Below are 27259 nucleotides of genomic sequence, written 5' to 3'. Positions count from 1 at the left end.
GAGAGTGGATGGTGCCAGTGAACCGCACCGAGAACCAGAACACTGAAGCAGAGAAAGAGAAGAAAGAGGAGAGCAATGAAGCAGAGAGAGCAGAGGCTGTGGAACCCAAGGGTGACCCTGAGATGGCTCCATTCTATGTACAGCATCTGCTGCCAGTCTTCACCGACGTCTTTCATGCCTCCATGCTTGCTTCTGTCAGGTAAGAAAATTGTCTTTGGTGTTTTTCGTTCCTTTAAATTTAATGTTCTATTTGATTTATTTTCTTAGCTTACAGAAAGGAAAGTTGTTCCCTTTAACTGTCATATTGGCCTTTTTCAATCAATGAGCCTTATATCGCGCATATTCGGTGGGTACAGTTCTAGGCGCTCTGCAGTGATGCCGTGTGAGATGAAATTTTATACGGCCAGTAGATTGCAGCCATTTCGGCGCATATTTACCTTTCACGGCCTATTATTCCAAGTCACACGGGTATAGGTAGACAATTATTAACTGTGCCTAAGCAATTTTGCCAGGAAAGACCCTTTTGTCAATCGTGGGATCTTTAACGTGCACACCCAATGTAGTGTACACGGGGGGAGGTTCAGGTAGAACTAATCATCGCTGAGCTGAGAATACGGTCACACAGTTACAGTGGCAAGTTCGAAATAAGCAAATCAGCTCATTGATTTAGTAATTGTTTGTTTGTTTCGTTCATGGGCTGAAACTCCCACGGCTTTTATGTGTATGACTGTTTTTACCCTGCCATTTAGGTAGCCATACGCCGGTTTCGGGGGAAGCATGCTGGGTATTTTCATGTTTCTATAATCCACCGAACTCCGACATGGATTACAGGATATTTTCCGTGCGCACTTGGTCTTGTGCTTGTGTGTACCGTATTTGACGGATTACAAGACGCACCGTTATATAAGCCGCACCCCCGACTTTAAAAAAAAAAATTGGGACGAGCCACGTATAGGCCGCGTCACTATATTAGCCGCCGTCGAAAAAAATATAATCAGATCGTGTCAATCAAAACAACCAGTCAAACGAAAGTACGGTATTTGGCGAAATCGGCTCCGAGAATAAACAAGTGAAACAAAAAAGAAAAGTGAAAAAATGTGAAGAAAAATATCACACACACAATTTGTAACCAACACACACATGTAGTATCGCCCGGAATAAGCTTTTTTTGGATGATTTACGACTTTTGCGCACATTTCAAGCAGACAAAAACACAACATGGCGGCTCTCGCTCCTCCAACTATCGCGAGACACAAAAAAACGAAATCTCGCGCGCGCGAGATCCTGATACATCCGGTGTTTCTCTGTACGCTATCTTGTCACGACAACTTGTTGACAAACGAAGATTCGCGAAAGAAAGAGAAAAGCGCAGAGTCTTGAGTAGAGAGCTAATAAAGTACCGGTAATCGTTAATCGAGCGAAATTCCATTAGGTGAATGCTATTCAAGTTTAGGTAACGTTTTAGCCGCATCTTTTTATAAGCCGCAATGCGATTTTTAAAAAAGAAAAGTCGCGGCTTGTAGTCCGTCAAATACGGTACCCACGAAGGGGGATAAGGCACTAGCAGGTCTGCACATTAGTTGACCTGGGAGGTCGGGAAAAACTCCACCTTTAACCCACCAGGCGGCCGCGGCTGGGATTTGAACACATGACTGTCCGATTAGGAGGCCGATGTGTTAATCCTTTAGGCCACTGTGCCCGTCATTTAGTTATGTTAGCAGAGGGAAAAACTGCCAAGATAGGTATAAACAGTAGCTGGCTATTTTTTGGAGTATTCTCATATTTTAGACAGTAAAATACAAATGAAATGTGCTGTTAATGCCATTCCTCTGTAACGACCTCTGTAACGACTATTTCAGTGCCTTTCTTTACCTGCATTATTTTAGTATTACCCATGTGTATGTACTTGTCCCATGCCTTGGGTATATCATCGCAGTTTGTCACCAAAATCAGATCCTGCTGTCATTGTGACCCTAGTTTCTAGATGTTTTTAAAGCCAAATATCTCCCACGTATCGCTTGTTTTTCAGGAAAGCCAGCCTGTCGTTGATACGCAGGATGGTGCACTAACACATATCACTTGTTTTTCAGGAAAGCCAGCCTGTCGTTGATATGCAAGATGGTGCACTAACAGGTATCACTTGTTTTTTTTAGGAAAGCCAGCCAGTCGTTGATACGCAAGATGGTGCACTAACACGTATCACTTGTTTTTCTGGAAAGCCAGCCTGTCGTTAATTCGCAAGATGGTGCACTAACACGTATCACTTGTTTTTCAGGAAAGCCAGCCTGTCGTTGATGCGCAAGATGGTGCACTAACACGTATCTCTTGTTTTTCAGGAAAGCCAGCCTGTAGTTGATACGCAAGATGGTGCACTAACACATATCGCTTGTTTTTCCGGAAAGCCAGCCTGTCGTTGATACGCAAGATGGTGCACTAAAACATATCACTTGTTTTTCAGGAAAGCCAGCCTGTCGTTGATACGTAAGATGGTGCACTACATGGACGCCGCATTGTTATTGGAAATGTGCGGACCAGAATTCTCCTCGCCCAATTTCGCTTCCTCTCTGACAGACGTTCTGAGTATCGTCCTGGATGCTGAGGTTTGTACCTAGTATCATGGTGAAATGTTTCATCTGTATAAGCTTTGGTTTTGGTTTGATGGAGTAAAAGAATAAGAGAAGGCTAAAAACAATAAAATTTCATAACAAAAACACTACCCCAGAGCAAAACTTGGCAATGATAGTGAAAGAGAGCAGTTAATAAGGGCTCTCTACCTATGGGCTGAATTCATTTGCAAGAGATTCATGAGATATCCATGAGACGGACATTGGTTTGTCTGTGTGTGTGTTTGTGCGCATACCTGTGTAAGAATGATGGCAGCCCTTACTGATGAATAAAACTGAATGAAAACAGCACGCACTAAAGGAAAATATTGCATCAGTTTTACACACATTTTTTATTGAAATTCATTGATGAAGAGTAGATAGCCTATCATCATGGTGATCTTTTCTTGCCGTTGTCAGGAGGACGATGACGGCCACCTGTTGGTGCTGAGCATCATGCAGGATCTGATGGAGAAAGGTCGCCACGTTTTCCTCGAACATTTTGCTCGCCTGGGACTCTTCGCTCGTGTTGCCAACCTCGCCGGCCCTCCTATTGTAGAGGAGGACGGCGCCAAAGCTAAAGAAGACAAGGTGGGAAAAGTTTCTCTGCACAGAGTAATATGCCATCGTTTATAGTGGCTTTCGCTGGTTTGTTGCCACATTAACACTTTGTACCCCACCTATGTTGACCAAGTTTTTTTTTAGCCCTGCTGCAGCAGGTCCCTCAGAATTGTAAATGCTGTGTAGAAACTGTGTATCAACACGCTGGAATGCAGGCGTTAGATCAACGTTACAGGAAGCAACAGAAGCTAACAGTCAGAGCACAATGGGGATATGTGCCGAATGAGAGCAGATGCAATATAGTGACTATGTGTACGGATATATCCGTACCTGGTCAGATAGAGCCATATGAGTGGGTGCGGATCTATCCGTACCTGGGAGACAATGAGTTAAGGAGTATCAGTTATGTTTGTCTGCTTTTTGCCTTCTTTGTTGACCCAAGTCTAGCTGAAGGTTTGATGTTGCTTTCGATGTGACATCTGTGTGTCATGCTTATTCTTCTGTGCTTGTTTGTTTGCTGGTTTCCCAAGTGTCTCTTCACAGCAGGGACAGTTTGGTTAATTTTAATTTAATAAGTACATGGACTATAGACTGTGTCTGTTGCTTGGAGTTGCTGTGTAGCTTGGTGAACCCTGCAGTGTGGGTGCTGCATTAGCAACTGTGCAGTTGAAATTTGTTAGTGTAATACAATGGAATCCCTCTAAAAAAAAACACCATAATCTAAGACACCCCCCTCCCCGCCCTTTTCCAAGACATTGCTTTCTCATATTTCTGTTCTTAACCTCTGAATGTACCTCCATTTTAAGACCTGATTTTTACAGAGTTTTGGTGGTCTTAAAAGGGGGGTTCCACTGTACCTTTGTCCTGCTGTTCCTGTACCCTGTCATAACTTCTTTATGTAAGCTAGCGGATCATGAAAAATGCAAGCTTCAGCGAGCTTTTTCATGACCGCGAACTGAGACCATTATTGAGTCACTTGAGAAAAAGTGACTATGTAATCGGTCAGTGTTAGTCTGTCCGGCCGGCCGTCTGGCCGGCCGTCCGGCCGGCCGTCCGTAGACACCACCTTAACGTTGGACTTTTCTCGGAAACTATCAAAGCGATCGGGCTCATATTTTGTTTAGTCATGACCTCCAATGACCTCTACACTTTAATGATGGTTTCGTTGACCTTTGACCTTTTTCAAGGTCACAGGTCAGCGTCAAAGGAAAAATTAGACATTTTATATCTTTGACAAAGTTCATCGGATGTGATTGAAACTTTGTAGGATTATTCTTTACATCAAAGTATTTACATCTGTAGCCTTTTACGAACGTTATCAGAAAAACAAGGGAGATAACTAGCCTTTTCTGTTCGGCAACACACAACTTAACGTTGGGCTTTTCTCGGAAACTATAAAAGTGACCGGGCTCAAATTTTATGTGAACGTGACTCATTGTGTTGTGAATAGCAATTTCTTCCTGTCCATCTGATGCCTCATATAATATTCAGAACTGCGAAAGTGACTCGATCGAGCGTTTGCTCTTCTTGTTTGTAATATTCACTGAGACAAGGCATGTAACCTCTAACCGCGAAATCAGTAGCAGGCGCACTTTTGCAACTGTGTTACGTTTGTGCACGGCAGATCTGGATTCAGAAAACAACTAAACTCATGGATTTTATATTGAGATTCATGTGTTCAAGCCAGGAGTAGCTAGTTTAAATGCGGTGTGTTTGTTTTGTTTGCTCCAGAGCTGTATATTTTGTACATTAGAGTGTTCGGAACTTTTGAGTCGCAAAAAGTAGTACCGCTTCTCAACCCTTGAGCTATCGAGGATTCAGGCCTGTTGTTGGGTAAGTTATCGAAAAATAAATAGCCCCACAAGTTTACAGAGAGAAAGAAGCAGAGGGGGGAATAAGTACATGAAGCCTGAACTTTCTCCTGTTTTCAGGATGAAGAAGAAAGTACTATAGAAGACGCCACAGAGATCAGCCAGGGGAAGCCGTACCACTGGAAGGACTGGTGCTTGGTGAGGGGGCGAGACTGTCTCTACCTGTGGAGCGATTCCGCTGCTCTGGAACTGTCCAACGGCAGCAACGGCTGGTTCCGCTTTATCTTGGACGGCAAGCTGGCCACCATGTATTCCAGCGGCAGTCCTGAGGGCGGCTCTGACAGCTCAGGTGAGTTGTACACCCAAACACTGAAATACATTGGTACCTGCCATGTCAGGCTTCTCCGAATGAGAGGACACCTCCCAATAAAGGACACCTTCTATTGTCCTTTGGACCATTATCTTGACCTAAAGATACCTGTCATCACAGGCCACCTGCAATTTAGGGACACTTCAGCTGGCCCCAAAGGTGTCCCTGCATCACAGGTACCACTATATGGCTGCCTTAGTGGCAGGGTAGATAGCAGTAATTCACATCAAAATGCACTAGTCAGTAATCTGATTGAACATTGTAATTGTAGTGCAGAATACAGATGATGAAGAAGGTGAATTGTAGCCTATAGCTCGGTTTCCATGAACATGTAATGTCTCTATGTTTAAGTATAAGAGGTTGCTGTCATTGAGGCAAAGGCTATGTCGTTAAAATTTCGAGATTTTGTATTCCGATATGTGAAATGCAAAGGAAGTTATATAAATGTTTGGAATCAAAAACAGTCAGCTCTGGGGAATGCTCCAAACAGCCCCATCCTTCTTTTTCATTTCACCAATGAATTTCTCATTATCATTTTCTTTAAAGTACAGATGTGTAAACCTGTCCTTGTTCGATACCTTAAACCAGATAATTCTTCTGCAGAACACACTTTCTTGACAATGTTTGCACACTTGTAGTAGGAATTGTAAGGGTGCTCTTTGTCATAGTTATCAAGCACCCCAGGGTATTTTTTTCCATTTGCATGGTAAATGAAGCGCGCAACCCTCTCACATGGGATGTTGGTGCAGAGAACCGCGGAGAATTCCTGGAGAAACTGCAACGAGCGCGCAGCCAGATCAAGTCCGGCATGCCCAGCCAGCCCATCCTCAGCAACCCGACATCGTCGCGTCAGGTGGTCGGCAACTGGACATTGTCCTGCAAGCGAGCGGGGGAGCTACAGATACATAACTCGGATGGACAGCAGGTGGGGGTGCATGTGTTGTGGTGGGGGGGGGGGGGGGGGGGGGGTGGAGCGGCCTGGGGGTGTGTGTGCGGTCATGTCTGTAGTCTGTGTTATTCAGTTTGTTTGTTGCAGCATACAGGAATTAGGTGTGTTTGCTTTTTTCTCTTTTTACATTTAGTCAAGTTTTGACTAATTTTAATGTTTTAACATAGAGGGGGAATCGAGACGAGGGTCGTGGTGTGTGTGTGTGTGTGTGTGTGTGTGTGTGTGTGTGTGTGTGTGTGTAGAGTGATTCAGAGAAAACTACTGGACCGATCTTCATGAAACTTGACGTGAGAGATCCTGAGTATGGTATCTCCAGACGTTTTTTTCATTTTTTTGATAAATGTCTTTGATGACGTCATATCCGGCTTTTCGTGAAAGTTGAGGCGGTACTGTCACGCTCTCATTTTTCAACCAAATTGGTTGAAATTTTGGTCAAGTAATCTTTGACAAAGCCCGGACTTTGGTATTGCATTTCAGCTTGGAGGCTTAAAAATTAATTAATGAATTTGCAATTAAAGTTGTCATTAAAATTGATTTTTCGCAAACAGATTTAAAATTGATTGCATCGTATTCTTCATCACATTCTGAATCTAAAAATATATACATATGTCATGTTTACTCTTAAAATATGATCACAATTAACGAAAATAGATGAATTAGTCTTACGATTAAAATTGAAGAAATCGATCCAAAAACGATTTCATCTTATTCTTTATCATTTCCCGATTCCAAAAACATATAGATATGATAGGTTGTATTCAAAACAAGCTCAGAAAGTTAACAGGAATACAGAAAAGCGCGCTTTCCTGCTTAGCACAATACGCTACCGCGCTAATCTGGCGTGTCAATATCACTACGTTTTGCACGTGGGAGGTGAGCGATTTCCTTCACGCGGGGATTGATGAAGCTGTACTGTCTTGGTGAAAAAATACAGTGCGTTCAGTTTCATCCCGTGAGTTCGTCAGCTTGACTAAATGTAGTAATTTCGCCTTACGCGACTTGTTTTAAACGTAAAATCATACAAAATGGTCTTTTGTTATTGTTACTGCCCTTTATGGACTTAAGGCGTTGATCGTACTTACTTTTTTTCTAGACCGGCACGGTTGGCCTAGTGGTAAGGCGTCCGCCCCGTGATCGGGAGGTCGTGGGTTCGAACCCCGGCCGGGTCATACCTAAGGCTTTAAAATTGGCAATCTAGTGGCTGCTCCGCCTGGCGTCTGGCATTATGGGGTTAGTGCTAGGACTGGTTGGTCCGGTGTCAGAATAATGTGACTGGGTGAGACATGAAGCCTGTGCTGCGACTTCTGTCTTGTGTGTGGCGCACGTTATATGTCAAAGCAGCACCGCCCTGATATGGCCCTTCGTGGTCGGCTGGGCGTTAAGCAAACAAACAATCAAACTTTTTTTCTAATCGTTTCCCTTCATTTCGAGATCAGCAGTCCCCTTTTCTCCCTTTCATTTGTCTGTTACACTAGAAGCATAATGATTGTAGGTTTATACTTACTTCATTGCTGTTCATGATGTCATAAATTTAAATGCTTGATAGTTATTCTTTCTCTGCTTTACATTGTGCTGTTACTCTTGAAGATGGCTTATCTCTTTCTTTTCTGACTACAGGCTACTCTGTTACGTGAGGACCTTGTTGGTTTTGTGTTCGAGTCCAACCGTGGTACGAAGCACTCTTTCACTGCGGAGACATCGCTGGGCCCAGAGTTCTCTGTGGGGTGGGGCGGTAAGAGGAGTCGCAAGCTGCGCTCCAAGACCGACGCTGCTCGCTCAAAGGTCAGTCAGAATGCGTCAAGATAGGACTAGCTTGTGTCTGGTATTTCTCTTTTCTGTCTTGAGTTTTTGTTTTTTTCAATTTGGAAAGATGTAAATAAATGTCTGTTCTGGCAGTGATCTTTCAGAGCACAGTGTGAGCTGATGTACATAGCCAAAAGTGTTTCTACATTGCAGATGGCCTTTCATGATAGGTTAAGATATTAGACAAAGGGACAAGAGATGTTCCTTACAAGGCACACTCCTTTTCATAAAAGGCTGACCATCTCAGATCTGACCAGGCTCTGATGTGGAAGAAGACCATTCCTCCATTTAGTCACATACCAACAGTCATCAGCCTGGGTGCTGTCTGCACAATGTTCATATTTTGATTGATATTCTTTGAAAAGCCTCTTGTGGCGTTTTTGTTACAAATTAATTCATCAAACAATTCCAAGTCACCACAACAAGCATGCAGTCAGGGTGTTCATTATTGGTATGTTACCAAGTTGAGGGATGTAAACAACCTTACCAAGTTGAGGGATGTAAACAACCTTACCAAGTTGAGGGATGTAAAAACCTGACCAGATCTGAGATGGTGAACTGTTTTCATGAGAGAAAGAGTGCCTTTAATGGGGGGGGGGGGGGGGGGTTGCATGTTGTTTTATATAGCTGCAGTTCTGACCAAACGGATGCAAGCAAAATCATGCACTATAATTATACTGATAAACAGTTACGGCCAACCTGAGGCACACGTGTGACTATACTGAACCATCTTTCTTACTCGCTAACTGTTGTTATTATAAATAATGGGATCACTACATTTTTGAGTCACTTGAGAAAAAGTGACTCTATGTAATCGGTCAGTGTTAGTCTGTCCGGCCGGCCGTCCGGCCGGCCGTCCGTAGACACCACCTTAACGTTGGACTTTTCTCGGAAACTATCAAAGCGATCGGGCTCATATTTTGTTTAGTCGTGACCTCCAATGACCTCTACACTTTAACGATGGTTTCGTTGACCTTTGACCTTTTTCATGGTCACAGGTCAGCGTCAAAGGAAAAATTAGACATTTTATATCTTTGACAAAGTTCATCGGATGTGATTGAAACTTTGTAGGATTATTCTTTACATCAAAGTATTTACATCTGTAGCCTTTTACGAACGTTATCAGAAAAACAAGGGAGATAACTAGCCTTTTCTGTTCGGCAACACACAACTTAACGTTGGGCTTTTCTCGGAAACTATAAAAGTGACCGGGCTCAAATTTTATGTGAACGTCACTCATTGTGTTGTGAATAGCAATTTCTTCCTGTCCATCTGATGCCTCATATAATATTCAGAACTGCGAAAGTGACTCGATCGAGCGTTTGCTCTTCTTGTTGTATTTGGTTTTTGATGGAAGAGGTTGAACGTGTTTTATTGTGAAGACTGTGGTACAGGTGAAGAGCCTGGCCCGCCAGCTGTACGACGAGTATTTCCGTGAGGCCGAAGCCACTCCCCGCGGCGTGGTGGCCAAGCTCAAGGCCATCGTCAAGCAGCTCGAGTCGGCGCTGGCCATACAGATTGGTCACCTCAGGGTAAGGCCAACATCCTCATTGCATATTTGGAGGGCATTGGGATGTTAGGGATGAACAATTCGGGGATGGGTTGAAGACCATTACTTGAAGTATAGAGTCTAAAAAAACAAAGGGAAGTAAGTTTTTTTTAAATATATGGAAAGGCGACAGGAGTAAGTGAGTTGTGCAGGAAGCCAGTCTCCTGGTACCTGAGGGAACAAGAAGCATTGAAATGAACAAGGATTTTTATTCTCAAGGGTTCAGCTGTAGTGTAGGCAGTCTATTGTTAAAAGTGTTGGTTGGTTTTATGGCCTACAAAAGCTAGTACTAAAGTTACCGTCGAGCAGGGGGCAGGAAAGTATTTGTCATCCATGGCAATGGTTTGTAATGTGTAAGTGCTTTAAAAGGGAGATCTACAGACTGCTTTGTAAGTGTTAAAAGCGAGTGTAGCAGAGGTGTGCTGAATGTTGAGCTCCTTTTGAATTGCCGCGTGTGAGGTCAGTTCATCATAACTAGGAGGTCAATCAGACTCAATCATTTGATTATTGGACGGGTGACTGAACAGATGTTGATTGTTAACAGGGCTACTTACAAGTTCATTTGTTATCAGAAAGGTTACTCGCTAGATACTTGTCCACTGGATAACCGAGAGAATATTTTCCTTTCTCAGAGTATGTGCAAGTGTTTAGGCGAGTGTGTGATTGACAGAATCAAAAACAAGAAAGGTAGGTATATAGAACGTTTAAATTTTGACAAAACAATACTTTCACAAGTACATCGACCCAATGGAGATCCTTTTACTCTGATGGCATCTCCTTGTCGGAGATCGGACCCAAAACATATTCAAGTAAGTTTTTGTCATTATTACATGTGTCCCATAAATATTTGTTTGTCTGATCACTATACAGACTATTGGCTCAATGTACTTGCAAATGTCTTGTTTTGTCAAAAATTAAACATTCTAAATACTTACCTTTCTTGGATTTTTTATTCTGGATTTTGGAACTTTAGAAGTCTATCTGTTTTTGTGTGCTTGACAGGACTGAAATATTTACCTACCCTATAAATATATCCCTATGTGTTATATCCCTGTGTGTTGGTGTGCCTCACAGTCCCCCGATGGCGAGATGACGTGGTCCCAGGAGATGCAGAGTGCACTGGAGGACCTGGTGGTGTTGCTGAAGGATGAGCACACAATCTCCTCTTTCGAGCTCTACAACTCGGGCGTGGTTCAGACTCTCCTCTCCATCCTCTGCAATGTGAGCAGCCTGTTTCTGTGTTATTTACTATACTTTATGATCCCGTTGCCGGGAAATTTGGGTCGCTTTCTCTCAGTGGAAAGCTAGCAGCAACAAGAGTTGCGCTACCCAGGTGTGTGCGTGTTTAGGTGTATCAGCCACCTGCACTTATGGCAGAATGACCAAGGTCTTTTACGTGCCACTGTGGTAACACGGAGGTGGGACATGGATACCGTCTCTGAGTCTGCACATAAAGTTGACCCGTGTCCGTCCCGGCCCGGATTCCAACCTGTCACCCTAGGATCACAAGTCCAGTGCTCTACCAACTGAGCTACCGGGGCCCCTGGTTCATGTCAGTCTGACTGCAAACATTGCTGGGCCCCCACCCTGCAATGTTTGCACTCCGATGTCTTCAAAGCAATAGCAATAGACGTATCTCAGTCATTAGCGCATTTGCTTTATAACCAATCCTTCTCTATCGGGGTGGGTTCCAATCCCAGGTTCGGCGAGAGAGTTATTTCTCAGAGTCAACTGCGTTTAGACTCTCTTCGTTGCACACATGCACACCATAAAGTTTCCAAACTCGCATCTAAAGTCTCCGGGTTTGGAAAACATGAAGACAGGCATGCATCATCTTTCGTCTTTGAATAAAAGCCTAAAAATGGCATGTCAAAGAAAACAGAGTGTACTTGTCCGAGTCAAGATATCACACTCTTTTACATTGTAAATTACATTAAATTACATATTACTTACGCCAAATCTCATAAATAGCATTTTACTTCAGTTGAGTGCTAAAACGTTGAACACACTTCCCTGGTTACAGTAAGGGAAGCTACTCCCCAAAACAACATCACGTAACCATGGTCACCAGACCACGTGATCTATGAGGGTAAGCTCCCCTTGAAGCCACGTGACACGCGGCCGCCATATTGCTTATCACTTCTCTTCCAACGCATGAGCTGCTCAGACGTACTTGGACTCACGCTCCGGGCTTTTGTTGCCCTTTTCAGCCTTGGTTGGCTGAATTTTCCCTGGTTTTCTCTTCGTCCTTACTCACGGGTGAGATCTTTCCTGCTTTCGTTTCTAGGCTAGGGAATTTCGGTTTTAGAAGTTGTATTTCTAGAACTTTTCCGGTGGTCAACATGTCTGATAAAGACACAAAGAAGCGCAGCTCAACGCACGTGGAGCCTGTTACACCTTCTAAGCAGTGTGCAAAGAAACCTAAACCTAAGCCTACTGTGCAACTTGTTGACCCAGCCACTTCGGCTACATTTAACGTAGTCACTGTTACCGTGCAAGGACCTGTCTTCCGGTTTCCCTAACCGACAAGGTATGGCTGGTCGAGCACAAGTAACCAGCTGCTGTTCTGCGGCAGTGGGTGGTGAACGTGACTCTCAAGTGCGCCTACAGCGGGAACTTCCTTCCGACTCGGGGGCGTTACTTGTGCCATCCCCACGGGGAGTGCGTCGAGATCGTGAACCGTATCACGTTTCTTCGACTGCACAGGCATCTTCACTTCCGCTTGCAGAACATGAAGACGGCATTGACCAGATGTACAGAGAGGCTTACACTTCCGGTGGACGCCCTCACTCTTTTCCGGTTACCGTTGACAGTGACGCTTGCCGTACTGCACATGGTTTCCTACCGGAAGACTGCGCTGCCGCGCAGGATGCTTCTTCGGTTTACCAGGCATGGGAATCTTCCGCCTTTTGGCGGAAATCCGCCTTTTTGATGAGCCCCAGGGTCATTTCTGAGATCGGTGTAAATCCGTTGAGAAAATTTGGGGGGGGGGGTACGGTACTGTACTTTCATCCGCGTAACAGCTTCCATCGGCGATAGTTTATTCTCAATTGGCGTATTCTTATTTGGACTGAATGTTGCTTGTACGAAATTTGTCGAGTAGAACCCGAGGATGATAAGAATGCTGTCGGAAACAGCCGAGCAAGTGGTTTTATGCTTGTTCCGGAATTTGCCGAAGATTTCCGAGCGCTTTCTTTGTTTTTACGGATCGTGCAGTTTCTAGACCACGCCGCGCGCCATTTTGGTTACCATGCATCGACGAATTACGAAAAGCGAAAAGGCCCTTGCGGCCGAAATCGACTCAAGTGTGAAAAACAAATGGAATTTTGGTTGGCTTGAGGAGAGAGTGAAGACTTCGATCTTGTTGACGAAAGGCAAAGTCAAAAAAGAACACACAGTGGAGCTCTCTGTTAACGAGTCAATCTACAAAATCAACTTGCCTGGTCAGGCGTATTGTAACTGGTGTCATGATAGTCTGAAGTACGGATCGAAGGGAAAAATTTCTCTTCTCAACCATTTGCGTTCGGAGAAGCACCTAACCACGCTCAAGACAAAGATGACAACATCGTCACTGGGGTCATACGGAACTTCGGTAAGTTTTGTGTTTGTTTTGGTTGTAATTTTAGTGTGTGGTCTGTTCTGTCATTGATTCGTTTTGAACAAGTGGGTCACTGACACACTACCGGTAACTGTAATTTTTTTTTCACTGACATTCATTTCACTGAAGAAGGGCGTGGCCCCCGAAAGTCTTTGGAACTTGGTGTTTACTGTGTTTTTTTTCTAATTAAACACTAACTGTAAGTGTGGACTTTTTTATTTTTTTAATTTTTTAATTTTTTTATTTATTTTTTACTTTTAAATGGTGGACTTGGCATTCTATAGGTTGATACCACAAACTGTGGGTTTTTTTCTGTGTGTCAAAAGGGGAAGTGCCAGTATACTCTGAGTTAATTTAGCGTGTCTTGTTGTTGATTTTATATTAAGACATTTCAAAGCGAAGGATTATAATTATAGAGTATTATTATTACTTTTTTTCCAGAACCAGCCTGAAGAGCAGCCTGTTTTTAGTGAGCCCTTCACTGATGCTGTTGTAACTGACCAATCTGGGCCTGCTTCTTCCAAGGAACAACCAAAGAAGATAGTACCACTAAAAGACAGAGTGGCCAACCAAGAAGTAAGTAAATTAGTAATGTATGCTTACAACTACAAGAAAGCCATTTAAATCACCAGTTGTGCAGTTAAAACGACAAGTCTATTTGATCTGCTTTGTTCTGTTTCAGCAATGGTTGGTTATTGTATTTAGTTGTGTTTGGAATGGTTGAAATATGAGTTTGAATTCCCAATATGGCTGAAAGAAAATATGTTGCAGGTCCGAGTTGTTTGAACACTGTACTTAGACTTAACATTGCATTGATTATGACAGTTTATTTCAGCATAGCAGGTCCCAGGTCTATCCCCAGAGTGAAGAGTGCTTATTAATTTATTGCTCTTTATTTTAACTGTGTTTGCAGGCTGCAGTGATTGCTGTGCTTGCCGAACAATCATGGGCCTTTTCATCTGCTCCTGTTCTGATCAACTTGGCTAAAAGTCTGAGCAGCGACCCAGAGGCTCTCAACCAGCTCTCGATGGACAGGACCACAGCTTCATACAAACTCAAGTATGGTCTGGCTGAGTCTTTTCACGTGAGAACGGTGAACATCCTGAAGAAGACCAAATTCTCCTTGAACATTGATGAGGCGACAAGCACTGGAACTCAACGTGTGCTGACCATACTGGTCAACTACATGGACCCCACCACCAACAGACTGTCGATGGAGCATTTGGGATCGCTACGCCTCATACGAGTGGATACCGAAAGTGTGTTCCAGGCCATAGACAACCTGTTCAAGGCGAGCAATATCCCATGGACCAACTGCATGTCAATGCTCATGGACTCGTGTGCTGTCATGCGAGGTTCCAAGAATGGCCTGGAGGTGAGAGTGAGGAAGGAGCGGACTCCCCATTTGCTGGACATAGATGGGGATGTCTGTCACCAACTGCACAATGCAACAAAGGCGTTTTGCAAGCCATTCAACTACTGGGCTGAGGGACTGTTTGGAGATGTATACAGCGAATTCCACTGGTCATCTGCCAACCAAGATGCCCTGAAGGAAATTTGCTTCATCTTAGGAGAGAAGTACTCCTCACCAACCCAGTTTGTGAGCCATCGTTGGCTGTCCTGCTACGATGTGGCCCAGAACACTTTGTTGCTGATGAGGGTACTCACTGTCTATATATTTTCTTACCTTGACAAAGATGAGAAGAAAGTATACAGAGATATTCATGACAGCATCTGTGAAGATGTCAGCATAGCTGGGAAGAAGAGGCTGTCTGAGATCCAGCGCTCACTGACCACCCGACAGAGGAGTGACGATGGGAAGAAACGTCAGTCTCGCCTTGTGGACAAAGTATTCCAACATAGGACATGGACACTTAGTGTACTAGGAATCTACTCTGCTGTGCTCCCTGTTCTGAAGCAGTATGTGTGCCTGTTTCAGACCAGCACATGTATGGTGCACAAGCTCTTTGATGAGCAAGAGAAAGTGTTCAGGCAGTTTCTAGGCATGTTTGTTCGACCAGAGTGCTTTTGTCAACTAACTCCTGCCGAGTTGAAAAATCCCAAAGTCCTGTCCTTTGCAACTGACAGTGACATCCTTGCAGACATGAACGATATGTTTGTAGGTTCAACAGCAGAGAGGGCCATGAGGGAAGGAAAGTGGAGCAAGAAGGACCCGCTGCGAGGAAAGCTTTTACAGATGTTGCAGTCTGGTTTCATCAGCTGTGCTGTCTCACTGCAAAACAAGCTTCCGATAGACAATAAACTTCTCCAGGCAATGTCTGTGCTTGATCCTGCCTGTCAACACAACCACAGTGTGGCCAAAACTGCCTTCCTGCGGCTACCACAGCTAGTAACAAATGTGCTGCTAGTTGAAGATTCAGGTCAAGTCACCAAAACTGAATTGCAACGTCAGTGTGATGATGTACAGGATGCGTACAACATGGAGGTGACTGCTTTCTGCACTTCATTGCAGCTACCACCCTATCAAAAAGAGGGAGTCATGGTGCCAGTGGACGAGTGGTGGGGCAACATCACGAAAGGAGGAAAGTTTCCCCTCCTCAGCTCTATGGCTGCTGCTTTGTTAACTTGTTTCCATGGCCCGGCTGTGGAATCATCGTTCAGCGTGATGGGCGGGGTTATTGACTGTAACTCGACCAGGATGGCAGTTGAAACCTACTCGTCCATCCAAACTGTTAAGTATGCCTTACGAACAAGCAAAAGATCAGCTGTTCGGAACTTTACCAGAAAGGATCCCCTGCACACTCCTCCCAACCACCAGATGTGCCGTCTGATGAGGGATGCTGCCTCCAAAAACAAAAAAAGGCAACAGAAAGAAAGGGAGGAACTTGAACAAAAAAGAGCTGCCTTGTCATTAAAACATCAGGAACTTCTGAGCAAGGCGAAGGCCAAGGCTTTACAGGCTGATGCCGAAAAGAAAGCCAGGTTGGCCCACAGAAGGCTGATGAAGGCAAAGCTGGAAAGTCTTGCTCAGAAAAGAAAGGCTGTGAACCAGAAGAGAAGTGAGCCTTCAGCAAAGAAAGCCAGAAATGAGTTTTGGGGCTGTTCATAATTTTAGACTATGACTGTGAGAGTCAACATGCTGAAGGAGGAGAAAGGGATTTTGCTGGACAACTCTGATTTTACATCTGTGACTTAAACTTGTGGACTTGCAATACTGTAGGCTGATGCTACAGACTCTGGATATTGTGTATCAATAAGGGACAGTGCGACTTGTAAGCTGTATACTGTAGGCTGATGCCACAGACTCTGACTGTTAATATTGTGTGTCTGTAAGGGGCAGTGCCAGAAACTTGGATTCTGTAGGCTAAAGCCACAGAATGAATATGTTGTGTGTGTAAGGGACAGTGCCAGACTTGGATTCTGTAGGCTGATGCCACAAGCTGAATATTTTGTGTGTAGGGTTCAGTGTAAGCCAGCGCCAGAGAGACAGTCTTATTGATATTTTAATAACACTATCACAGTGTGAAACTTTCCTTGTGGAGCCCATGAACATCTTGGAGTTAGAGGGATTCAATACCTTTATGTTCGTGAATACATTCATCATCAGTGATCATCAATCCAATGAACTATTCTGAGGTAATCTTTTTTGTGTAGATAGTTTCTGAATCTTAATTTTTCTGAAAGTATGGTTTAGTGACACCAAGGAGATTGTTACTGCATGCAGATAAAGAGTTGGTGAGTCATTGTGTAAATTGGATTAAATTTTGAACATATTGGTGAGAAATTACTGCAGGTTCAAGTGCACTGTTTTGTAAAGTTATGGTGTCTCCTGGTGCACGTTTTAGGTGTGAAAAATGCAAAAAACCCTCAGCTTCAGGGGGCTTTGCCCCCTGACCCCCTGGCAGGGGCCTATGGCGGCCCCCGCACCCCCGCATTATTTTCCGCCTTTTTGATGATTTCCTGTTCCCATGCCTGTTTACGGAAGTGCTACTTCCGTTCCGGACGAAGAGGAATGTTTCCGGTTACCGGCGAAGTTTCACCTTTCCATTGCTTTGGCAGCGGAGGTGACTTCGAGATATTTTTCGGAAGGAGTGGTCGCAGCAGTTGATGCTACCGCTCCACCGAAGACAGCGATCGATGATTTCATGCCATCGCAGCCTGCTTCCCCGGGTTTTCGATTTTGCGAATCCCCGTCGGTAGCCTACGAGATGGCGAAGGTGTTAGCTGCTAACCCACCTCAGGGTAGTAGCATTCCTCTCAGGCCAGTTCCTTTGCTTGTGGCGCATGGTCCAGCTCCTTCTTCAGCGGAGTCATGGCTTGCCACGGAACAACAGGCCTCTGTGTTTCGCCACTCTTCTCACAAGAGATTGGTTTTAAGACACAACTCTCGCGGTTTGACTCAGATTTTCGCATTGCCAAGAGCACCACTTCCGGTGACTTCGACGATTGAGTCTCTTCGGTTTGATCCTTTTAAAAAGGATAAGACCTTTGCTTACTCCGAATCCGCTCTGCTTGGATTGGAGGAAGCAGGAAGGTCATCGCTTGAACTTGCGTCTCTGTCTGAGACTTTGTTGCGATCTCTGTCTTGTTCGCTTACCTCTTCTCTTGAACCTTTTGAGTTCAGAAACGACGCAAGCGAGCAGGATGTGGCCTCTCTTTTGTCTGCGCTGGCGAAGGTGTCAGCACAACAAATGTCTTCCTCGGCCAAGCTCTACGCTCACGCAGTCTTTACCCGGAGAGATAATTTCCTCTCTGAGTCTCGACTGCACCTCTCCGTTTACAGAGGATGTTCTACTGGGTCCTTTGTCCCTTGATGCACTGCACAAAGAGACACAAGAAGCGAAAGACTTGGAGTTTGCAAAGTTTACGCAACGCTCTGCTAGTCAACCTAATACCAAACAATCCACTTCAACGTCCTAGAACTGGAGGCAGTCGCTCAGGGTCTCCTGAGTTTTCTGCCTCATCTGCGGGGCAGACATGTTCGCATTTTCACGGACAATACCACAGTAGCCACATATCTCAACAATCAGGGCGGAGTACGCTCTCCCTCTCTGTCGATCAGATCTTGCCAGATTCTGGTCTGGTGCCAGCAGCATCGAATCACATTGTCCGCGAAACATCTCCCAGGCCGTCTCAACGTCCTGGCAGATTTACTGAGCCGGTCCTCACGCGTCATACACACGGAGTGGACCATCACTCACCATGCCCTCCAGCGCCTTTGGGCTCCCATCGGCAAACCGATGATCGATCTTTTTGCGACGCGGTTTTCAAAGAGACTCCCTCTGTTCGTCTCACCATTTCCGGACCCGGAGGCATGGGCGGTGAACGCCCTGGAGTTGGACTGGTCAGGCCTGTCAGCCTACGCATTCCCTCCACCGTCCCTCCTCGAAAAAGTGCTCAGAAAGGCAGATCTGGAACGCCCTTCTCTCGTTCTTGTAGCTCCAATGTGGACCAGTCAGCACTGGTACCCGGATCTGCTGCGTCTTTCTCAGGGCCCTCCCGTACCACTAAATCTGGTCAAGGGAGAGCTCCTACAACCCAGAACCGGCGTGCTTCACGAAAACCCGCAGTCCCTACAGCTGCACGGCTGGAGGTTGTTAGGGACGCACTCAAACACTCTGGCGCGTCGACATGACGGTTTCCTTGGTTCAAGAGGCACACAGAATTTCTACGAGATCTGTATACTCCTCTCATTGGACCGCTTGGACTCGTTGGTGTGCTGTGAACGGAGTCAATCCAGTGGCTCCTAGATCAATGCAAGTTGCAAACCATTTGTCATGGTTGTCATCACAAGGTTGTTCGGCTTCTTCGCTTAAGGTCAGAAGGTCGGCTATCTCGTCTACGCTAAAGCAAGTAATTGGGCCATACCATCAATCTTGGCGGAGCTATAGCCTCGGTGCTGAAAGGCGCCTCGATTGTAGACTTGAAGTCTAAGATACCAGTCCCTGCATGGGATCTCTTCCTTATCCTTGAGTTTCCTAGATCATCGGAATGTGAACCTCTGTATTCTGCGAAGCTCCCAAACCTAACTCGCAAAACACTCATGTTACTTTTACTAGCTACGGCCAGAAGAGGTAGCGAAGTACATGCTCTATCCGGCTTACAAAAAGACATTTCTATTCAGTCAGATGGTTCCATATCTCTTATTTTTAGACCAGACTTCCTGGCTAAAAATCAAAGACCTGATCATCAGTCTCCCGTTATTACGATCCCTCCACTGTCTAACATTTTAGCCCCTGGGGATCCTGATCTTGTTAACTGCCCTATCCGTGCTTTAAATGTTTATTTGTCTCGCACGAATCCCATCAGATCCAGCAATCAGAAGCTATTGTTTATTTTCACAAACACTACTCAAGACAAAGATATTGCAAAGTCTACATTGGCTACATGGGCTTCCACCCTCATCAAACAGGCTTATGTGTGGTGGCAGCAAAAAGGTGGGGGGGCGACTCAGTATGTCCTGCCTCTCTCTTCGGCGAGGACGCATGAAACTCGTGCATGGGCCTCTTCACTTGTTGTCCTGAAGTCCAGACGGCTCTCCGAGGTCCTTGGAGCTGCATATTGGAAGTCAGACAACATCTTTCTGAACTTCTACCTGCGAGACCTGGTGGGTTCCCGTCCTGACGGTTGCAGCGTTCTACCAGCAGTGGTAATTGCCGGGCAAGCTCTTCCTATATCCTAGGGTGGGTAATCCCTCCTCCTTTAGTAGCATTCTGCTATTTATGATATTTGGCGTAAGTAATATGTAATTTAATCGAAAATGTTAAAAGTAAATTTTCATTTGATAAATATACTTACCCAAATCTCATACCAAATACCCTCCCACCTACCCCGCTATAAGTTTGCTCAGGCTTGTCAAGAAGTGTGAAGCAATATGGCGGCCGCGTGTCACGTGGCTTCAAGGGGAGCTTACCCTCATAGATCACGTGGTCTGGTGACCATGGTTACGTGATGTTTTTTGAGGGAGTAGCTTCCCTTAGTGTTCAACGTTTTAGCACTCAACTGAAGTAAAATGCTATTTATGAGATTTGGGTAAGTATATTCATCAAAGTTTCTGTGTGTTCTCTCTGCCAGGAGAGGCTATCAAATTGCCTTTAAATTTGCTAAATTTTGTTTTTGGATGGGGGATTCATTTTCTTTGGAGCTCGGAACATTTGTGATATGGATGAATGGAGCAGTTTTCAGGCACATTTTTTGAAGGCTTAATTATGTACAAAGTGCTAATGATAGGAAGAAACAAGGTTTTAGTGAAGAAAGAAAGGCTCTTCTTTCCCTTGTTCTGTCTTTGTTTTTCAGTTGATTCCAAAAGTTCATTCCCTTTGCCTTTGATATCTCTCTAGTTGATAACGAGCTCAAAACTCTTGACTTTATTTGCAGAACTGTGATGACCTTTCATTCAGGGAAGGCAAGAAGAAAACCAAAAACAGAATTAACATCTTTAAGGGCGTCTTCCATGAAAAAGAAAGGTTAGTTCTTGATTACTGAGAAAATGAGAAAATACCGAAAATATTAATAAAGTAATACAATATGCTACAATATTTGTCACTATTAAAACTTTAAGTGTAAATCAGCATAAATAAATCATGATAGCATATCTTTAAAGCAATAGCAATCCCCTTATTGTTCAAGGGCATGAATTGTTTGTGCAGACGGAAATCCCCTCCATGTTGGCGTCTCACAACTTCTATGCATCATGATAAAAGTTCAACTTTGTTGACTCCTTTAAATGGATGTGTTTGTGGTGTACGTTTGTATATGAATATATATGTATGTTCCATGTATATTTGTGTTTTGTATGTACGCGCGTGTGTGTGTGTGTGTGTGTGTGTGTGTGTGTGTGTGTGTGTGTGTGTGTGTGTGTGTGTGTGTGTGTGTGTGTTTGGTGTAATGTAGTGTTTTTGGTGCTTGATACATGTGTAACAAGTAGAACTTGTGTTGCAGTGGTATTGTACCAGCAGTGGAGCTGACACGCAAACTGATCTCAGCCCTGGAGGCCATAGAGAAACTACCTGTGTTTACCTATGATCTACCTGGCTCTGGATATGGTCTTCAGGTATTTTTCATTCACACTCTCTGAACACGATTGTATTGCAGGTTTATTGCTTCATCTTGTCTTTAGCTCACTTGCAGGAAAATTGTCATTAAAACATGTGTTTATATCAAAGCAACATAACCACTGTACCTATAGGAGAACAATAAGTTAGAGTTATGTGGAATGTGCAAACCACTTTTCATCACCCAAATTCATCATTTGATAGTGCAATAATGATTCTGTTCAACTGTTTTGGTTTTGCAGGAAATAAGTAGTCTGCAGTATGTTTGTTAATTTCAGATGAATACAGCTTTCCTCGACTGTAAGTTATGCTTGGAATTTAACAGATTCTTACCCGTCGTCTGCGCTTCCGACTAGAAAGGGCTCCAGGGGAGGGCACTCTCATTGATCGCACAGGCAAGTGCCTGAAGATGGAACCACTGACAACCATCGCGGACCTGGAGCGTTACCTGCTTAAGATGGTGGCCAAGCAGTGGTATGACTTTGAGCGGCACACCTTCAACTTTGTCAAGCAGCTGAAAGAGAACGGGGCCACCATCACCTTCACCCACCAGAGTGACTTTGATGACAACGGCCTTATCTACTGGATCGGTACCAACGGCAGGTAAGTTGACGCTGAAGTGATTCAGCCTACAGGAATGTTCTATGCAATCAGTTAAGCACCAAAACTTATTTCAAATTGCTGAAAACTTTGCTGTTGTTTTGGCAGAACCACCAAACTTTTTCAAGGTTGGGGAAAGAGGTATGGAAGGGACTGCCTGAAACTTCCAAAAATTGCCAAAACTTGTATGGCCAATTTGGCAATCTTGCAGAAGAAAATAAATCTCAGTTATGTTCCTGAGCCTAGAAAATAAGAAATCAGTGGTACGATAGTAAAGCTGCGTTCTATTGCATGTTGGGAGAAGAATAATCGGTGTTTGGGTAACTTCTTCAGATGCTTTGTGCCATTTGACTATGGATGTGATGACGTTGTGTGTGTGTGAATGATTGTGTGAAGCTAAACTGCACTGCTTGGAATATGTCACTGGCTAGGGTTGGAATTTAAGAACTACTTTATGTCGAACATGGATGCCATAAAATAGGCATAATTGTTAAAAGCGCGGAAAAAGATGAAAACTAATTGCTAGATAAAAAATGGTGCCTCTTGAAAGAAAACGCTGTCCTTTCAAGAAATTATAAATACAGTCAATCCGGTCTATAACCACCACCCAAAGCTGGTCGCTATGAAAGGTGAATTATGAAGAAAAAAACCTTGTCAGGCATCCTTTGGGGTGGTCATTGTTGGCAGGTGGTTGTTACCAGGAGGTGGTCACTTGCCCAAATGGTACACGTGATATTTTCTTCTGACCTGTGCTCCAAATGACTGTTGTGTTCAGGAATGTGGTGGAATGGGTGAACCCCGGACAGTACGGCCTGGTGGTCATCACGTCTTCAGAAGGTCGCAGCCTGCCTTACGGCAAGCTGGAGGACATCCTGAGTCGGGAAACTGCCGCCCTCAACTGCCACACCAATGATGACAAGTATGAGCACTTTCAGTTTACACAATAATCTTAGCCTAAGAAACAGTGGGTGTGTGCTGGAATTTTACTCTCTGATGTAAGATTTGATGTACAGCGCTTGTATTTGTGTTTCATAATTTGTAAATGCTGTTAGTTGCAGAAGCCTTTTTTCAAGTGCCTTTTTAACTGAAGTTACATTTTACATGTCACAGTAATATTAAACTGCAACTTGTTTCTTGTGCTACATATCTGGAGTAGTAGCTGGTTTGGTTGCAACATACTTGTTAATAGGCTGATTGCTATATACAGCTGTGGAATTTGCTTCATTTTTCATGTGAGTTTTTAAAGACATCTTTCACAGCCCAAGTTACTCAGCAAAAGTGATAGGCACGTTAGTTTATTGCACACCATCCAGGGGATGCATGCGTGTGAACTGATGAAGACATCAACCGTGACCAAATGGTGGTGTTGTGTTGTCAGGAAAGCCTGGTTTGCCATAGACCTAGGTGTGTGGATCGTCCCTTCCTGCTACACACTTCGACACGCTCGTGGATATGGAAAGTAAGTTGGGACTCATTTCCTTCCAAAAAAAAGTATGAGCAAGAGGGGGTTCAATTGGCTGAAACAGCTTGCTGAACAGGTTTACATGTATATGGTTCAGTGATGTTCTCAGGCTCAGAGGACAATAGGTTAGTTGGACCTGGATTAAAAATAAGTGTAGGTCTAAATGTACTGGCAACTAACACATTGTTCTGTGCGAAAACCTCTAACATGTCAAAACTATTGGATGGTCGTCTGGCACAATGTGTCAGATCAAACGAGTATGCACCATTTACAAAAGACTGAGGCCTGAGAACAACACTGATGGTTGAGGGAAGGTACTGATTTTTGACAGCAAGTAGTGTAAACGAGGGATCTCCTTTTCATGTTATTTTTACCACATGCCGTATACCTGTTTGCAGACACATGTTTTTGTACTTAGACATGTAAATAGATGCTGAATTCTTTTTTTAAATTCTGACCAGTGTATTCTTGTTGCACAGTGTTTTATGGTTATTTATTGAAACATGTGGGTGGTTTTTTTTGTCACGTGGAAACTGTCTTGATGTTGTTCAGGTCTGCCCTTCGCAACTGGCACTTCCAGATGTCCAAAGATGGAGTGACATGGACAACGCTTTTCAGCCACGAGAACGACACGTCTCTCAATGAACCAGGGTAGGAAATAATTTGTAATCCATGTGAATTACAAGAACAACAAGAAGACAGGATAAAGAAAACTGGATGGTGGGGTGGGGTTGGAGTTTGTGGGTCATTGGAAATCCAGACATTTATTATTCTACATTGCTCATGGGTTTGAATTTGACAGATGGAATTTTCAGATTTGTCAGGCAACTGTGAGATACTACATGCATGCTATTCTGTTCCCTTAACCCTGTCAACATTCTTATCCTTTGGAACTTTTAAATTAACCAGAATGGTCGACAAATGAAGAGAGGAATGACATTACCCTGATACTGCTTTCCAGGTCCACCATGACATGGCCGTTAGACGTAGACCGAGGGGAGAAACAGGGTTGGCGCCATGTACGTTTACAGCAGATGGGGAAGAACGCCAGCGGACAGACACACTACCTCTCCCTCTCAGGCTTTGAGATCTACGGCAAAGTCACAGGTGTCTGTGATGATATTGGTGAGTTTTGTGCTTAGTGCATGGTGTTTTTATGAATTTATTTGTATGGAAATGACATTTTTGTTTTGTGGGTTTTCAGTGTCATTATGGGTAGCAATAAAAATTGCTAAATTTGTTGCTTTCACCTGTCTAAAAAGCCGTTCTCCAGAAATATTACTATCAGGTTTTTTTATGTGTTGGGGAAGAGTTGCTCTCCTTGAAGGTGAGGTGAGAATCTTAACACGCCGATAGCGTCACAGTAAACAATGAGCTGTGATGTGCGTGTCTTCAAAAGAAAAAGTCATATCAAGCTGACAGTGACGAAATGCAATGGTACACATGTTGTAGATGTCATGTTTTACGTGACCTTTGACACAAGAAGGAAACCATCTTGCTTTGACATTAACTGATTCTTTGTCTTAGGAATTCTTACAACAACAACAACAAAATAAACGGTCTTTAACTTGCCCTCCATGTCCTCCCTCCCACAGGCAAGGCAGCCCGAGAGGCAGAGGCCACGTTACGCAGACAGCGGCGCTTGATGCGCACCCAGGTGCTAAAGCAGATGGTGCCCGGTGCCCGTGTGGTGCGAGGCATGGACTGGAAATGGAGGGACCAGGATGGCAATCCCCCGGGGGACGGCACCGTCACTGGAGAGTTGCACAACGGTGAGATTGAGTGTATGCAATGATGGGAGGGAGGGTCAGTTTACCAGTTTGGGGTTTCATTGTATAATGACAGGTAGCATCTCGGACTGGGAGGTGTAGGTTTAGCTGGACTTACTTATACAAACTTTGTCAGCATTGCCTCATCCTTTTTGATTGTTAGCTCTGTATGATTATGGGTGTTCGCAGGGCTCCCAAAACTGTTCCTCCCTGTGTCATATACACACTAGAAAAACTTACACACACTAAAAAGTACTATGTATTTGGCTTTTGTGTGTGTGGGTGTCTTTTTGTCTCTCTGTCTGTCTGTGTCTCACTTCTGCAGTTTTAGCATGTTTCATAACCTTGAAAAAGTCAAAAGTTAAAACGGTCAATGAATCATGTCGTTGTTCTTTGCCTTGCCAGGCTGGGTTGACGTGACATGGGATGCAGGTGGTTCCAACTCGTACCGTATGGGAGCGGAAGGCAAGTTTGACCTTGCCCTTGCCGCCTCACAGGACCACGACAGGCTGCGCGCCATGAAGACAGAGCAAGGAGCAGTGGGCGGAGTCAAGCAGAAATCCACAGGTGTCTCCACGGACAAAATCAAGGTGAGTACTGGAAAAGAGAAATGTATTGAATGTGGAATTTAGAGAGAGAGGGAGAGAAAGAGAGAGAGTGTGTGTGTGTGTTGTGTGTTGTGTGTGTGTGTGTGTATGTGATCACGAGTGCGGGCCTGGACCCAAGCTCGTTTGTTTGCAGGTTCAAAGTGAGAAGATCATTCACAGAGAGACTTGAATTTAATTCAATGAACAGCATGTAAATATATACTGTCTTTTATGCCATATGTTTCCTACTTATCTTTAGTGGGTACTGTGAAGAAGCCAACTCAGTTTTGTTTTTTCTTACGCTAAGGCTAGGCATGATTTGATTTACATAGGTCTTCTGCTTTTGAATTTGTTTCCATGGAGTACACAATCATGCGGTTTGTTGATCTGATCAACAATGTAAAGTAAGCGCTCTAAATGCATGTTACGGAATGTGCAATAGGGTAAGTTATGAAAGTCGCTTGTTCATTTCAATGCTTGTTCTCTTTGGTGTCAGATTTGTTCTGCATAACTCTCACTTACTCAGTTGCACATGTCATTAGAGCGCTTACTTCCCTTGTTCTCTTTGGTGTCAGATTTTTTCTGCATAACTCTCACTTACTCTGTTGCACATGTCATTAGAGCGCTTACTTCCCTTGTTCTCTTTGGTGTCAGATTTGACCTGCATAACTCTCACTTACTCTGTTGCACATGTCATTAGAGCGCTTACTTCCCTTGTTCTCTTTGGTGTCAGATTTGTTCTGCATAACTCTCACTTACTCTGTTGCACATGTCATTAGAGCGCTTACTTCCCTTGTTCTCTTTGGTGTCAGATTTGTTCTGCATAACTCTCACTTACTCTGTTGCACATGTCTTTAGAGCGCTTACTTCCCTTGTTCTCTTTGGTGTCAGATTTGTTCTGCATAACTCTCACTTACTCTGTTGCACATGTCATTAGAGCGCTTACTTCCCTTGTTCTCTTTGGTGTCAGATTTGTTCTGCATAACTCTCACTTACTCTGTTGCACATGACATTAGAGTGCTTACTTCCCTTGTTCTCTTTGGTGTCAGATTTTTTCTGCATAACTCTCACTTACTCTGTTGCACATGTCATTAGAGCGCTTACTTCCCTTGTTCTCTTTGGTGTCAGATTTGTTCTGCATAACTCTCACTTACTCTGTTGCACATGTCATTAGAGCGCTTACTTCCCTTGTTCTCTTTGGTGTCAGATTTGTTCTGCATAACTCTCACTTACTCTGTTGCACATGTCTTTAGAGCGCTTACTTCCCTTGTTCTCTTTGGTGTCAGATTTGTTCTGCATAACTCTCACTTACTCTGTTGCACATGTCATTAGAGCGCTTACTTCCCTTGTTCTCTTTGGTGTCAGATTTGTTCTGCATAACTCTCACTTACTCTGTTGCACATGTCTTTAGAGCGCTTACTTCCCTTGTTCTCTTTGGTGTCAGATTTGTTCTGCATAACTCTCACTTACTCTGTTGCACATGTCATTAGAGCGCTTACTTCCCTTGTTCTCTTTGGTGTCAGATTTGTTCTGCATAACTCTCACTTACTCTGTTGCACATGTCATTAGAGCGCTTACTTCC

The 27259-nt window shown here is 44.1% G+C and overlaps 1 protein-coding gene across 2 annotated transcripts in view; it reads left to right on the top strand.

Moving 5' to 3' along the window:
- LOC138952777 (E3 ubiquitin-protein ligase HECTD1-like) overlaps positions 1–27259 on the top strand; it is a 124298-nt gene that overhangs the window by 35476 nt on the left and 61563 nt on the right. Inside the window, exons 9-25 of one of the 2 annotated variants that reach the window (XM_070324502.1) lie at positions 1–199; positions 2459–2600; positions 3024–3194; positions 5096–5324; positions 6095–6270; positions 7912–8076; positions 9492–9629; positions 10721–10867; positions 20583–20671; positions 21147–21258; positions 21585–21862; positions 22635–22778; positions 23238–23318; positions 23874–23972; positions 24283–24446; positions 24917–25093; positions 25496–25680. In XM_070324502.1, coding sequence (XP_070180603.1) covers positions 1–199; positions 2459–2600; positions 3024–3194; positions 5096–5324; positions 6095–6270; positions 7912–8076; positions 9492–9629; positions 10721–10867; positions 20583–20671; positions 21147–21258; positions 21585–21862; positions 22635–22778; positions 23238–23318; positions 23874–23972; positions 24283–24446; positions 24917–25093; positions 25496–25680 — 2696 coding nt within the window. Of the gene's footprint in view, positions 200–2458; positions 2601–3023; positions 3195–5095; positions 5325–6061; positions 6271–7911; positions 8077–9491; positions 9630–10720; positions 10868–20582; positions 20672–21146; positions 21259–21584; positions 21863–22634; positions 22779–23237; positions 23319–23873; positions 23973–24282; positions 24447–24916; positions 25094–25495; positions 25681–27259 lie in introns of both variants that reach the window. The other variant, XM_070324501.1, reaches the window with a different exon arrangement.

This window comes from Littorina saxatilis, linkage group LG17 (assembly GCF_037325665.1).
Source record: "Littorina saxatilis isolate snail1 linkage group LG17, US_GU_Lsax_2.0, whole genome shotgun sequence".
NCBI lineage: Eukaryota > Metazoa > Mollusca > Gastropoda > Littorinimorpha > Littorinidae > Littorina > Littorina saxatilis.
The sequence above is the reverse complement of the archived record's forward strand: the minus strand, read 5'-3'. Positions and strand labels throughout refer to the sequence as shown.